The sequence below is a fragment of the Anthonomus grandis genome, chromosome 19 (genome assembly GCF_022605725.1).
Source record: "Anthonomus grandis grandis chromosome 19, icAntGran1.3, whole genome shotgun sequence".
Classification (NCBI taxonomy): Eukaryota; Metazoa; Arthropoda; class Insecta; order Coleoptera; family Curculionidae; genus Anthonomus; species Anthonomus grandis.
This window is the reverse complement of record NC_065564.1, coordinates 10,473,300-10,487,741: the sequence shown is the minus strand read 5'-3', so window position 1 is coordinate 10,487,741 and position 14,442 is coordinate 10,473,300. Positions and strand designations below refer to the sequence as shown.

General features: G+C 27.3%; 2 protein-coding genes across 2 annotated transcripts; both read left to right on the top strand.

Annotated features, from left to right (window-relative positions):
- Positions 1–8,281: 8,281 nt before the first annotated feature.
- LOC126747509 (uncharacterized) lies at positions 8,282–10,153 on the top strand. The gene is made up of 2 exons (XM_050456197.1): positions 8,282–8,827; positions 9,567–10,153. Exons 1-2 carry the CDS (start codon positions 8,389–8,391, stop codon positions 9,962–9,964), a joined length of 837 nt encoding a protein of 278 aa, XP_050312154.1. The 5' UTR covers positions 8,282–8,388; the 3' UTR covers positions 9,965–10,153.
- LOC126747195 (uncharacterized) lies at positions 10,055–13,669 on the top strand. Its single transcript, XM_050455697.1, has 3 exons — positions 10,055–10,091; positions 10,216–10,415; positions 12,227–13,669. The coding sequence occupies exons 1-3, from the start codon at positions 10,055–10,057 to the stop codon at positions 13,232–13,234; spliced, it is 1,245 nt and encodes a 414-aa protein (XP_050311654.1). The 3' UTR covers positions 13,235–13,669.
- The last annotated feature ends 773 nt before the right edge of the window (positions 13,670–14,442 follow it).

The following is a 14,442-nucleotide window of genomic DNA, read 5'->3' as shown; positions in this document are numbered from 1 at the left end:
TAACAGTAATAGAGTGAGCTACAAATATTTTTTTAAAAAACAATTCATAAGAGAAATTTAAAAAATAATTTACAGTACATCAAATGAACTTCAAAAATTAAATTGGAAACAAATCGGACAATGCTATAATGATTAATTGTTCTATTTTCTTAACCCTGGTTATGTTCAAAACTTAAAAAGGATTATTTGAGTCATCTTGTTTAACCTAAATATTAATTTTAAAATAAATGTGTATAATAGATAACCGTAATTGAGTGAGATATGACTATTTTTTTTAAACAAAATACATCAAAATATTTAAAAAAAATATTTAGAGTTAATCAAATTATATCTAAAAATTGAAATAAAATTAAGTCGGAACAATCGCTAAGGCTATTAGTTATTATATTTTCTTATTTCTGGTTGTGTTCAAACCGTAAAAAACATCATTTGGCAATCTTGTATATGCGAAATAGTAAATTTAAATAATATTCGAATAATAGATAACAGTAATAGAGTGAAATATGATTATTTTTTTTTTAAAATAATACATCAGAAAAATTTTAAAAAAATATTTAGAGTTAATCAAATTATATCTAAAAATTGAATTAAAATTAAATCGGAACAATCGCTAACGCTATTAGTTATTATATTTTCTTATTTCTGGTTGTGTTCAAACCGTAAAAAACATCATTTGACTATCTTGTATATGCGAAATAGTAAATTTAAATTATATTCGAATAATAGATAACAGTAATAGAGTGAGATATAATTATTTTTTTAAAAAACAATTTATAAGAAAAATATTAAAAATAATTTACCGTACATCAAATGAACTTCAAAAATTAAATTGGAATCCAATCGGACAAAGCTATAATGATTAACCGTTCTATTTTCTTAACCCTGGTTATGTCCAAAACTTAAAAAGGATCATTTGGGTCATCTTGCATAACCGAAATATTAATTTAAAAATAAATTTGAATAATAGATAACCGTAATTGAGTGAGATATGACTATTTTTTATAAACACAATAGATCAAAATATTTTAAAAAATTATTTAGAGTTAATCAAATTATATCTAAAAATTGAATTAAAATTAAATCGGAACAATCGCTAACGCTATTAGTTATTATATTTTCTTAATTCTGGTTGTGTTCAAACCGTAAAAAACATCATTTGCGATCTTGTATATGCGAAATAGTAAATTTAAATAATATTCGAATAATAGATAACTGTAATAGAGTAAAATATGATTATTTTTTTTAAAAACAATACATCAGAAAAATTTTAAAAATAATTTACGGTACATCAAATAAACTTCAAAAATTAAATTGGAATCCAATCAGACAATGCTATAATGATTAATTGTTTTATTTTCTTAACCCTGGTTATGTCCAAAACTTAAAAAGGATTATTTGAGTCATCTTGTTTAACCTAAATATTAACTGTAAAATAAAATTGAATAATAGATAACCGTAATTGAGTGAGATATGACTATTTTTTATAAACACAATACATAAAAATATTTTTAAAAATTATTTAGAGTTAATCAAATTATATCTAAAAATAAAATTAAAATTAAATCGGAACAATCGCTAACGCTATTAGTTATTATAGTTTCTTAATTCTGGTTGTGTTCAAACCATAAAAAAACATCATTTGGCGATCTTGTATATGCGAAATAGTAAATTTAAATTATATTCGAATAATAGATAACAGTAATAGAGTGAAATATGATTATTATTTTTTTTTAAACAATACATCAGAAAAATTTTAAAAATAATTTACAGTACATCAAATGAACTTCAAAAATTAATTTGGAATCAAATCGGACAATGTTATAATGATTAATTGTTCTATTTTTTTAACCCAGGTTATGTCCAAAACTTAAAAAGGATCATTTGGGTCATCTTGCATAACCGAAATATTAATTTTAAAATAGATTTGAATAATAGATAACCGTAATTGAGTGAGGTATTACTATTTTTTTTAAACACAATACATCAAAATATTTTAAAAAATTATTTAGGGTTAAACAAATTATATCAAAAAATTAAATTGACATCATATCGAAACAATCGCCAACGCTATTAGTTAGTACATTTTCTTAACTCTGGTTGTGTTCATACCGCAAAAAACATCATTTGACTATCTTGTATATGCGAAATAGTAAATTTAAATTATATTCGAATAATAGATAACAGTAATAGAGTGAGCTATAAATATTTTTTTAAAAAACAATTCATAAGAAAAATATTAAAAATAATTTACAGTACATCAAATGAACTTCAAAAATTAAATTGGAATCCAATCGGACAAAGCTATAATGATTAATTGTTCTATTTTCTTAACCCTGGTTATGTTCAATACTTAAAAAGGATCATTTGGGTCATCTTGCATAACCGAAATATTAATTTTAAAATAAATTTGAATAATAGATAACCGTAATTGAGTGAGATATTACTATTTTTTTTTAACACAATACATCAAAATATTAAAAAAAATTATTTAAAGTTAATCAAATTATATCTAAAGATAAAATTAAAATTAAATCGGAACAATCGCTAACGCTATTAGTTATTATAGTTTCTTAATTCTGGTTGTGTTCAAACCATAAAAAAACATCATTTGGCGATCTTGTATATGCGAAATAGTAAATTTAAATTATATTCGAATAATAGACAACAGTAATAGAGTGAGCTATAAATATTTTTTTAAAAAACAATTCATAAGAGAAATTTTAAAAATAATTTACAGTACATCAAATGAACATCAAAAATTAAATTGGAAACAAATCGGACAATGCTATAATGATTAATTGTTCTATTTTCTTAACCCTGGTTATGTTCAAAACTTAAAAAGGATTATTTGAGTCATCTTGTTTAACCTAAATATTAATTTTAAAATAAATTTGTATAATAGATAACCGTAATTGAGTGAGATATGACTATTTTTTTTAAACAAAATACATCAAAATATTTAAAAAAAATATTTAGAGTTAATCAAATTATATCTAAAAATTGAATTAAAATTAAATCGGAACAATCGCTAACGCTATTAGTTATTATATTTTCTTATTTCTGGTTGTGTTCAAACCGTAAAAAACATCATTTGGCAATCTTGTATATGCGAAATAGTAAATTTAAATAATATTCGAATAATAGATAACAGTAATAGAGTGAAATATGATTATTTTTTTTAAAAACAATACATCAGAAAAATTTTAAAAATAATTTACAGTACATCAAATGAACTTCAAAAATTAAATTGGAATCAAATCGGACAAAGCTATAATGATTAACCGTTCTATTTTCTTAACCCTGGTTATGTCTAAAACTTAAAAAGGATCATTTGGGTCATCTTGTATAACCTAAATATTAACTTAAAAATAAATTTGAATAATAGATAACCGTAATTAAGTGAGATATGACTATTTTTTTTAATAAACACAATACATCAAAATATTTTAAAAAAATATTTAGAGTTAATCAAATTATATCTAAAAATTGAATTAAAATTAATTCGGAACAATCGCTAACGCTATTAGTTATTATATTTTCTTAACTCTGGTTGTGTTCAAACCGTAAAAAAACATCATTTGGCTATCTTGTATATGCGAAATAGTAAATTTAAATTATATTCGAATAATAGATAACAGTAATAGAGTGAGATATAATTATTTTTTTAAAAAACAATTTATAAGAAAAATATTAAAAATAATTTACCGTACATCAAATGAACTTCAAAAATTAAATTGGAATCCAATCGGACAAAGCTATAATGATTAACCGTTCTATTTTCTTAACCCTGGTTATGTCCAAAACTTAAAAAGGATAATTTGGGTCATCTTGCATAACCGAAATATTAATTTAAAAATAAATTTGAATAATAGATAACCGTAATTGAGTGAGATATGACTATTTTTTTAATAAACACAATACATCAAAATATTTTAAAAAAATATTTAGAGTTAATCAAATTATATCTAAAAATTGAATTAAAATTAATTCGGAACAATCGCTAACGCTATTAGTTATTATATTTTCTTAACTCTGGTTGTGTTCAAACCGTAAAAAAACATCATTTGCCGATCTTGTATATGCGAAATAGAAAATTTAAATAATATTCGAATAATAGATAACAGTACTGGAGTGAGATATAATAATTTTTTTAAAAAGCAATTCATAAGAAAAATTTTAAAAATAATTTACAGTACATCAAATGAACTTCAAAAATTAAATTGAAATCCAATCGGAAAATGCTATAATGATTAATTGTTTTATTTTCTTAATCATGGTTATGTCCAAAACTTAAAAAGGATTATTTGAGTCATCTTGTTTAACCTAAATATTAAATTTAAAATAAATTTGAATAATAGATAACCGTAATTGAGTGAGATATGACTATTTTTTATAAACACAATACATCAAAATATTTTAAAAAATTATTTAGAGTTAATCAAATTATAACTAAAAATTGAATTAAAATTAAATCGGGCAATCGCTAACGCTATTAGTTATTATATTTTCTTAATTCTGATTGTGTTCAAACCGTAAAAAACATCATTTGGTGATCTTGTATATGCGAAATAGTAAATTTAAATTATATTCGAATAATAGATAGCAGTAATAGAGTGAGCTATAATTATTTTTTTAAAAAACAATTCATAAGAGAAATTTTAAAAATAATTTACAGTACATCAAATGAACTTCAATAATTAAATTGGAATCCAATCGGACGTTGCTATAATGATTAATTGTTCTATTTTTTTAACCCAGGTTATGTCCAAAACTTAAAAAGGATCATTTGGGTCATCTTGCATAACCGAAATATTAATTTTAAAATAGATTTGAATAATAGATAACCGTAATTGAGTGAGGTATTACTATTTTTTTTAAACACAATACATCAAAATATTTTAAAAAATTATTTAGAGTTAATCAAATTATATCTAAAAATTAAATTAAAATTAAATCGGAACAATCGCTAACGCTATTAGTTATTATATTTTCTTAACTCTGGTTGTGTTCAAACCGTAAAAAACATCATTTGGCTATCTTGTATATGCGAAATAGTAAATTTAAATTATATTCGAATAATAGATAACAGTAATAGAGTGAGATATAATTATTTTTTTAAAAAACAATTTATAAGAAAAATATTAAAAATAATTTACCGTACATCAAATGAACTTCAAAAATTAAATCGGAATCCAATCGGACAAAGCTATAATGATTAACCGTTCTATTTTGTTAACCCTGGTTATGTCCAAAACTTAAAAAGGATCATTTGGGTCATCTTGCATAACTGAAATATTAATTTTAAAATAAATTTGAATAATAGATAATCGTAATTGAGTGAGATATAATTATTTTTTAAAAAAACAATTCATAAGAAAAATTTTAAAAATAATTTACAGTACATCAAATGAACTTCAATAATTAAATTGGAATCCAATCGGACGTTGCTATAATGATTAATTGTTCTATTTTTTTAAGCCAGGTTATGCCCAAAACTTAAAAAGGATCATTTGGGTCATCTTGCATAACCGAAATATTAATTTTAAAATAAATTTGAATAATAGATAACCGTAATTGAGTGAGATATTACTATTTCTTATAAACACAATACATCAAAATATTTTAAAAAATTATTTAGAGTTAATCAAATTATATCTAAAAATTGAATTAAAATTAAATCAGAACAATCGCTAACGCTACTAGTTATTATATTTTCTTAATTCTAGTTGTGTTCAAACCGCAAAAAACATCATTTGACTATCTTGTATATGCGAAATAGTAAATTTAAATAATATTCGAATAATAGATAACAGTAATAGAGTGAGTAATATAATATAATAATAATAAATTTTTTTTTTTTTAAACAATTCATAAGAGAAATTTTAAAAATAATTTACAGTACATCAAATGAACTTCAAAAATTAAATTGAAAACAAATCGGACAATGCTATAATGATTAATTGTTCTATTTTCTTAACCCTGGTTATGTCCAAAACTTAAAAAGGATTATTTGAGTCATCTTGTTTAACCTAAATATTAATTTTAAAATAAATTTAAATAATAGATAACCGTAATTGAGTGAGATTTGACTATTTTTTTTAAACACAATACATATAAATTTTTTAAAAAAATATTTAGAGTTAATCAAATTATATCAAAAAATTAAATTGACATAATATCGGAACAATCGCCAACGCTATTAGTTATTACATTTTCTCAACTCTGGTTGTCTTTAAACCGCAAAAAACATCATTTGACTATCTTGTATATGCGAAATAGTAAATTTAAATTATATTCGAATAATAGATAACAGTAATAGAGTGAGCTATAATTATTTTTTTAAAAAACAATTTATAAGAGAAATTTTAAATATAATTTACAGTACATCAAATGAACTTCAAAAATTAAATTGGAAACAAATCGGAAAATGCTATAATGATTAATTGTTCGATTTTCTTAACCCTGGTTATGTTCAAAACTTAAAAAGGATTATTTGAGTCATCTTGTTTAACCTAAATATTAATTTTAAAATAAATTTAAATAATAGATAACCGTAATTGAGTGAGATTTGACTATTTTTTTTAAACACAATACATATAAATTTTTTTAAAAAATATTTAGAGTTAATCAAATTATATCAAAAAATTAAATTGACATAATATCGGAACAATCGCCAACGCTATTAGTTATTACATTTTCTCAACTCTGGTTGTGTTTAAACCGCAAAAAACATCATTTGACTATCTTGTATATGCGAAATAGTAAATTTAAATTATATTCGAATAATAGATAACAGTAATAGAGTGAGTAATATAATATAATAATAATAAATTTTTTTTTTTTAAAACAATTCATAAGAGAAATTTTAAAAATAATTTACAGTACATCAAATGAACTTCAAAAATTAAATTGAAAACAAATCGGACAATGCTATAATGATTAATTGTTCTATTTTCTTAACCCTGGTTATGTCCAAAACTTAAAAAGGATTATTTGAGTCATCTTGTTTAACCTAAATATTAATTTTAAAATAAATTTAAATAATAGATAACCGTAATTGAGTGAGATTTGACTATTTTTTTTAAACACAATACATATAAATTTTTTAAAAAAATATTTAGAGTTAATCAAATTATATCAAAAAATTAAATTGACATAATATCGGAACAATCGCCAACGCTATTAGTTATTACATTTTCTCAACTCTGGTTGTCTTTAAACCGCAAAAAACATCATTTGACTATCTTGTATATGCGAAATAGTAAATTTAAATTATATTCGAATAATAGATAACAGTAATAGAGTGAGCTATAATTATTTTTTTAAAAAACAATTTATAAGAGAAATTTTAAATATAATTTACAGTACATCAAATGAACTTCAAAAATTAAATTGGAAACAAATCGGAAAATGCTATAATGATTAATTGTTCGATTTTCTTAACCCTGGTTATGTTCAAAACTTAAAAAGGATTATTTGAGTCATCTTGTTTAACCTAAATATTAATTTTAAAATTAATTTAAATAATAGATAACCGTAATTGAGTGAGATTTGACTATTTTTTTTAAACACAATACATATAAATTTTTTTAAAAAATATTTAGAGTTAATCAAATTATATCAAAAAATTAAATTGACATAATATCGGAACAATCGCCAACGCTATTAGTTATTACATTTTCTCAACTCTGGTTGTGTTTAAACCGCAAAAAACATCATTTGACTATCTTGTATATGCGAAATAGTAAATTTAAATTATATTCGAATAATAGATAACAGTAATAGAGTGAGCTATAATTATTTTTTTAAAAAGCAATTCATAAGAAAAATTTTAAAAATAATTTACAGTACATCAAATGAACTTCAAAAATTAAATTGAAATCCAATCGGAAAATGCTATAATGATTAATTGTTTTATTTTCTTAATCCTGGTTATGTCCAAAACTTAAAAAGGATTATTTGAGTCATCTTGTTTAACCTAAATATTAAATTTAAAATAAATTTGAATAATAGATAACCGTAATTGAGTGAGATATGACTATTTTTTATAAACACAATACATCAAAATATTTAAAAAAATTATTTAGAGGTAATCAAATTATATCTAAAAATTGAATTAAAATTAAATCGGAACAATCGCTAACGCTATTAGTTATTATACTCGGCCTCATCTCATAAATAAACAACACGTAGTATCTCCGCCTCTGGCTTAACACACAGATTTTAAAGCATATTCGATAAAAAAAACCCTAGCGCGCTCCCCTCTCCACGACTCGTCCCCGTTCAACCTAGTTTTCATTTCTGTGCGAAGCACGCAGGATGTGTTCGTGATTCTTTTCATTTTTCTTAGCGAAATCGGAGTTTTGTGTATGAAGGTTGTATTCTATCATGTCGTCTAAAAGAAAACGAGAAGAAGGTGATGAGGTGTTAGGATTACTGAAAAAGCTGGGAGAAAGGATGGATAAAGTGGAAAAGAATCAACGCCAACAGCGTAAATCAAAACGCAGTCGCCGCCATTTTTCCCCGTCGTCCGCTTCATCATCCTCGAGATCGATCGATCGTTCTCGGTCACGCAGTCGTCGCACTCATCGCCGACTAAGTCGGAGAAGCCAGCGGCGGCACCGGTCGCCGTCCTCCACCGACAATAATTCGGATTCGGATAAAAATTCGGTCGACCTGATTGACATTGCCTCATCAGATTCAGATAGAGGCGATTCTAGAGAAAGGGGCGTCAAAAACCAGAAAAATCGACTGCAAAAGCAGCAACCTTTGCCTGATGGCGTAAGAAATAATGTTTTATTGGAAATAAATCAAAACGTCGTCCAAGGTAAATAAAAGATTTACGTGTATATTTATTTATATACATTTTATTAATCAATTTTTCTATTGGAAGTATTGAATTGTCTCTTATTGAGCTGTGTTCCTGTATTGAAGCCTTTAATGTTTTAAATATTTAATTTATTGGATACTTATTTGGTTTTCCGAAAGAACTATTTATTTTTTGCTATGAGCAATAAATATGACAACTGATAAGCTACTTAAATGGGATTTTCCAGTTAGGTATCAGGTTTACCTCATAGTAGGTTATACCTTTTAAAACCTAGTTTAATATTAATTCCTCATAGTAGGAAAAATTAATATTAATTGAATACCTCATAGTAGGTGAACTGACAAATATCTCATAGTAGATTCTAGATAAATGGGTATATACATACCTGTTTATTAAAATCAATATAGGGCTATACTCTTGCTCTTATTTGAGCGCAGTGAAAAGAAGAAATGATGTTAGGCTGTGGCTAGCTAGTATCAGGATGCTTATTATGCTTCATAGTAAGCTTAATAGTATGCTTGTTATTTGACTGATACTTGGACTAATTTTAAAATGTAAATTTAGTAAAATTAATGGGCTACTTTGAAAAATATTTATTAAATATTTTATTTTTCTAAAAAAAAAAAAAAAATTTTGCCTATATAGGTTATCATCAGGAACGGGGCCACTTTAATAAGTTATTATTGTTTTAAGATACATCATGATTTATAAGGAAAACTGTGTTGTTTTTCTTTAGATCAGGCAAGAGGAGATCAAGAGGATATGCCAGTGTTGAGGGAGGAGGTTAGAACGATACTGGTCAAAGATGGTGCAAGGAAAAAAGAGTTTTCTGCTCCAATTCATAATGACATAGCGAGTCATTGGTCTAATATTCTGACTAATGGATGGGACACAAGCAATAAACTGGATATAATGGAAAAATATCTGCCCCCCGAAAATTGTAAAGATTTGGAGCCACCTAAGATAAACCCAGAGGTGAAGGCCGCTATATCTGAGCCGGTCCTTAAGAGAGATGAAAGGCTTGTTCAGTTCCAACAGCAAGCTGGAGCTGCTTTGGTTTTGGTTGGTTCAGTATTATCCAACATGGTGAAAGAAGAGGGGGGGGGGGCAATAAAGAATACATGGCAAGTTTAAGTGATGTAGGCCGAATTTTAGCGGACCTACATTATACTTATTCCATTTCAAGGAGGGACCTTATTAAATTGACTTTAAATAAGGATTTAAATGAGGTTCTTACAGAAAGTCTTATCCAAGAAGGGCTGTTATTTGGTTCTGACTTAGAGGGAAGAATTAGAGCAGCCAAAGAATTAAGGAAGTCGGGACAGCAACTGAGGCCTCTTCAGAAGTTAACTCAAAAAGCTAGAACAAGGCCTGTGGGTTCTAAGGCTTCAACCTCAGCCTCAACCCAGCAGGAAAACTTTTACCGTCCAGCCCCGAGTTACAGAGCCAGGAGGGCGACTGGACAAAGAGTTCAATTGAAGGCTCAGACATCAACATCAATGAACAGTCGATACTACAGAGTTTCCAGCCAAGGCAAGAGACTGCAAGGATCTCGTCCACTGGACAAGAGGAGGTAACTCATCAGGTGTGTACGCTTCCTTGTGGTAGATTAAAGTTTTTTGTAGAACAATGGCTCCAACTTTCAGTTCATAGGAAAATCATTTCCTATATTCAAGGTCTGGAAATTCCTCTTATTGGAAATCCAATTCAAACCTTAATTCCTAAGGAGACCAAATGGTCAAATAACGAGGAAAAAATTTTAGATTCCTTAATAAAGGAATTAACGGTTAGTGGAGCTATTTCCAGGGCCTTGAAGTGTGATAATCAATTTGTTTCAAAGATTTTTATTGTACCAAAACCAGATGGTTCAAACCGATTAATCTTAAATCTAAAATCCTTTAACAAATTTGTTAAAAATTCCCATTTTAAATTAGAAGATAGGAAAGTGGTTGCCCGCCTAATGACTAGAGGTTGTTATTTTTGCAAGATAGACCTTAAGGATGCCTATCATTTAGTACCTATAAAAGAAGACCATAAAAAATTTTTGAGGTTCTTTTTTCAGGGTTCATTATATCAATATAATTGTTTACCCTTCGGTTTAAGCTGTGCATCCTTGGTTTTTACAAAAATTATAAAGCCAATACTGGCATATTTACGAGAGAGGGGTGTGTTAATTATAGGGTATTTAGATGATTTTCTCATAATAGGAAAATCATTTGAACAATGTAAAGATAATTTAAATTTAACCCTTGAAATTCTCATTAGACTAGGTTTTTTAATAAATCATAAAAAGTGTGTATTGGAACCTACTACGTCTTGTACATTTTTGGGTTTTCAGTTTGACTCCAACAAGATGATAATATCTTTGCCTTCAAAGAAAATAGTCCATATTTTAAAATTAATAAAAATTTTTATGAAGCTTCCTGTATGTACAATTAGAGTTTTTGCAAGATTTATTGGCACTATTATTTCCGCTTGTCCAGCCTTAAAGTTTGGTTTTAGACACACTAAACTTCTAGAGCGTCATAAATATTTAGCGCTTAAAAAGGCAAAAGGAAATTATGATCAAAAAATAAGAGTTTCATCTAAACTACTTAACGATTAAACTTGGTTTAAAGAAAATATTCCTATTGCATGTAATGAAGTTTGTGTTAAAAATTATAAGGTTGAAATATTTACTGATGCATCCAAGACAGGATGGGGGGTTTTTTGTGGAAATAATAGTGCTTCTGGGTTCTGGAATGAATCTGAAAAACTTTTACATATCAATTGTTTAGAGCTTTTGGCCTTGTTGTATGGGCTTCAGAGTTTTTTATCAAGCTGTAGAGACTGTCATATTCTATGTAGAATTGACAACACCACAGCATTATCATGTGTTAATAGAATGGGCAGTGTTCGTTTCAAAAAACTTAATAAGATAACTCAACAAATATGGTCTTGGTGTGAGAATAGAAATGTCTTTTTATTTGCTAGCTATATTAATTCAAAAGATAATATTGAAGCGGACAAGGCCTCTCGCCAAGTTCATAAGGAAACTGAGTGGAGTTTAAATTTAGACTCGTTTAAATTAATAACTATGAAATTTGGTGTTCCAAAAATCGATTTATTTGCCAGTCGATTGAATAAAAAGTGTTTCAGATTTACTTCATGGATGCGAGATCCAGAAGCTTTTATGGTGGATGCATTCACACTGGATTGGAGTGGTTTGGATTTTTACGCGTTTCCACCATTTTCAATGATTTCAAAAGTCCTCCAAAAGATAATTGAGGATGAAGCAGAGGGTATTGTGGTTGCACCCTTCTGGGTCTCGCAACCTTGGTACCCGCTTTTTTGTTCCTTATTGACAACGGATCCAGTAATATTAAAACCCAACTATAACTTGCTTTCTTTTGGCAGAATTCCGCACCCCATGTGGAGAAACCTTTCCCTGGTGGCCGGGAGGTTATCAGGGAAGCTCTATCAAGGCAAGATATTCCAGAGAGTTCAATAAACATTTGTTTGTCATCTATTTCCCTCTCCACATTGAAGCAATACACTTCAGGACTCAAGTTATGGTGGGAATTCTGCAGCAATCGAAATGTTAACCCATATGAGGTATCTGTAGAAAGGGTTTTGGAATTTTTAACCTTGTTTTTTGAGAAGGGTTCATCCTATGGAACCTTGAATACATATCGAGCAGCCTTAGGGCAAATAGCAGGTCCTGTTTTGGGTAATGATTTCCGACTTAAAAGATTTTTTAAAGGAGTCTTTGGAGTGAGGCAACCTTTACCAAAATATGAAAACATATGGGATCCGGGAATTGTCTTAAATTTCATTCGTTCACTTGATAAAAATGAAATATTATCTTTAGAAGTCATTACTAAAAAATTGGCAACCTTGCTGGCCTTGGCTACTGGGCACAGACTACAGACACTAAGTTTAATTGAAATAGCAAACATTTGTGTTAAAGATGACAAAATAGAAATTCCTATTCCAGGGAAGATTAAAACATCGAGATTTAATAAAAGTCAGCTCTTTTTAGTTTTGCCATTTTTTAACTCTGAGCCTATAGTCTGTGTGGCCAGGTGTCTTAGAACTTATTTGGTAATAACTGATACTCTAAGGAGTGGTTGTAAATATTTATTTATTTCCATTAAAAAGCCGCACCACAGAGCAACTACGCAAACCATTGGTAAATGGATTAAGTGCTTTTTGAAAAAGAGTGGTGTGGACGTAAACCGTTTTAAGCCACAGAGTACACGGCATGCGGCTACATCTGCGGCAGCACGACAGGGTGTTAATTTCGATACGATTAGACGGGCTGCAGGGTGGTCTGAAAATTCCAAAACCTTTGCAAATTTTTACAACAGACCTTTGGTCAACAATAATAAAGATTTTGCGAATGCTATTTTGTCTTTGAACTAATTGATAAGATATATTCACTTTATAATAAGTTTCTAAGTTTATAATATTTAAATGTTCTGTGTTTATTACATATTATTTGTATTACTTCTGCCTGTTTAATTTAGAAGGTTGGTGTGCAGTAATGTAGATATATATTATACGAATTATTACTAACGATAATGAAGTTTGAATTTTACGTTTGAAATGTTGATGACTGTTAAAATTTATATTATTAGTTAAATCTAATTAATAAAAGTTTTCTTAGATGGAATAAACTGTTGCAACTGTACTTTAAACATCTACGTGTTGTTTATTTATGAGATGAGGCCGAGTATAATCATAAGATCAAACGAACTTACCTGTAAGTGAAGTTCGATCTTGATTATATGAAGGCCTCATCGAAATAAATAAGTCCCACCTCTTCCCAAACTTTTTCTAGAAACAAAGTCCCTTAGTTGCAACAGTAACTTTGAAATAACTAGGTTGAACGGGGACGAGTCGTGGAGAGGGGAGCGCGCTAGGGTTTTTTTTATCGAATATGCTTTAAAATCTGTGTGTTAAGCCAGAGGCGGAGATACTACGTGTTGTTTATTTATTTCGATGAGGCCTTCATATAATCAAGATCGAACTTCACTTACAGGTAAGTTCGTTTGATCTTATGATTATATTTTCTTAACTCTGGTTGTGTTCAAACCGTAAAAAAACATCATTTGGGTCATCTTGCATAACCGAAATATTAATTTAAAAATAAATTTGAATAATAGATAACCGTAATTGAGTGAGATATGACTATTTTTTATAAACACAATACATCAAAATATTTTAAAAAATTATTTAGAGTTAATCAAATTATATCTAAAAATTGAATTAAAATTAAATCGAAACAATCGCTAACGCTATTAGTTATTATATTTTCTTAATTCTGGTTGTGTTCAAACCGTAAAAAACATCATTTGCGATCTTGTATATGCGAAATAGTAAATTTAAATAATATTCGAATAATAGATAACAGTAATAGAGTAAAATATGATTATTTTTTTTAAAAACAATACATCAGAAAAATTTTAAAAATAATTTACAGTACATCAAATGAACTTCAAAAATTAAATTGGAATCCAATCAGACAATGCTATAATGATTAATTGTTTTATTTTCTTAACCCTGGTTATGTCCAAAACTTAAAAAGGATTATTTGAGTCATCTTGTTTAACCTAAATATTAATTGTAAA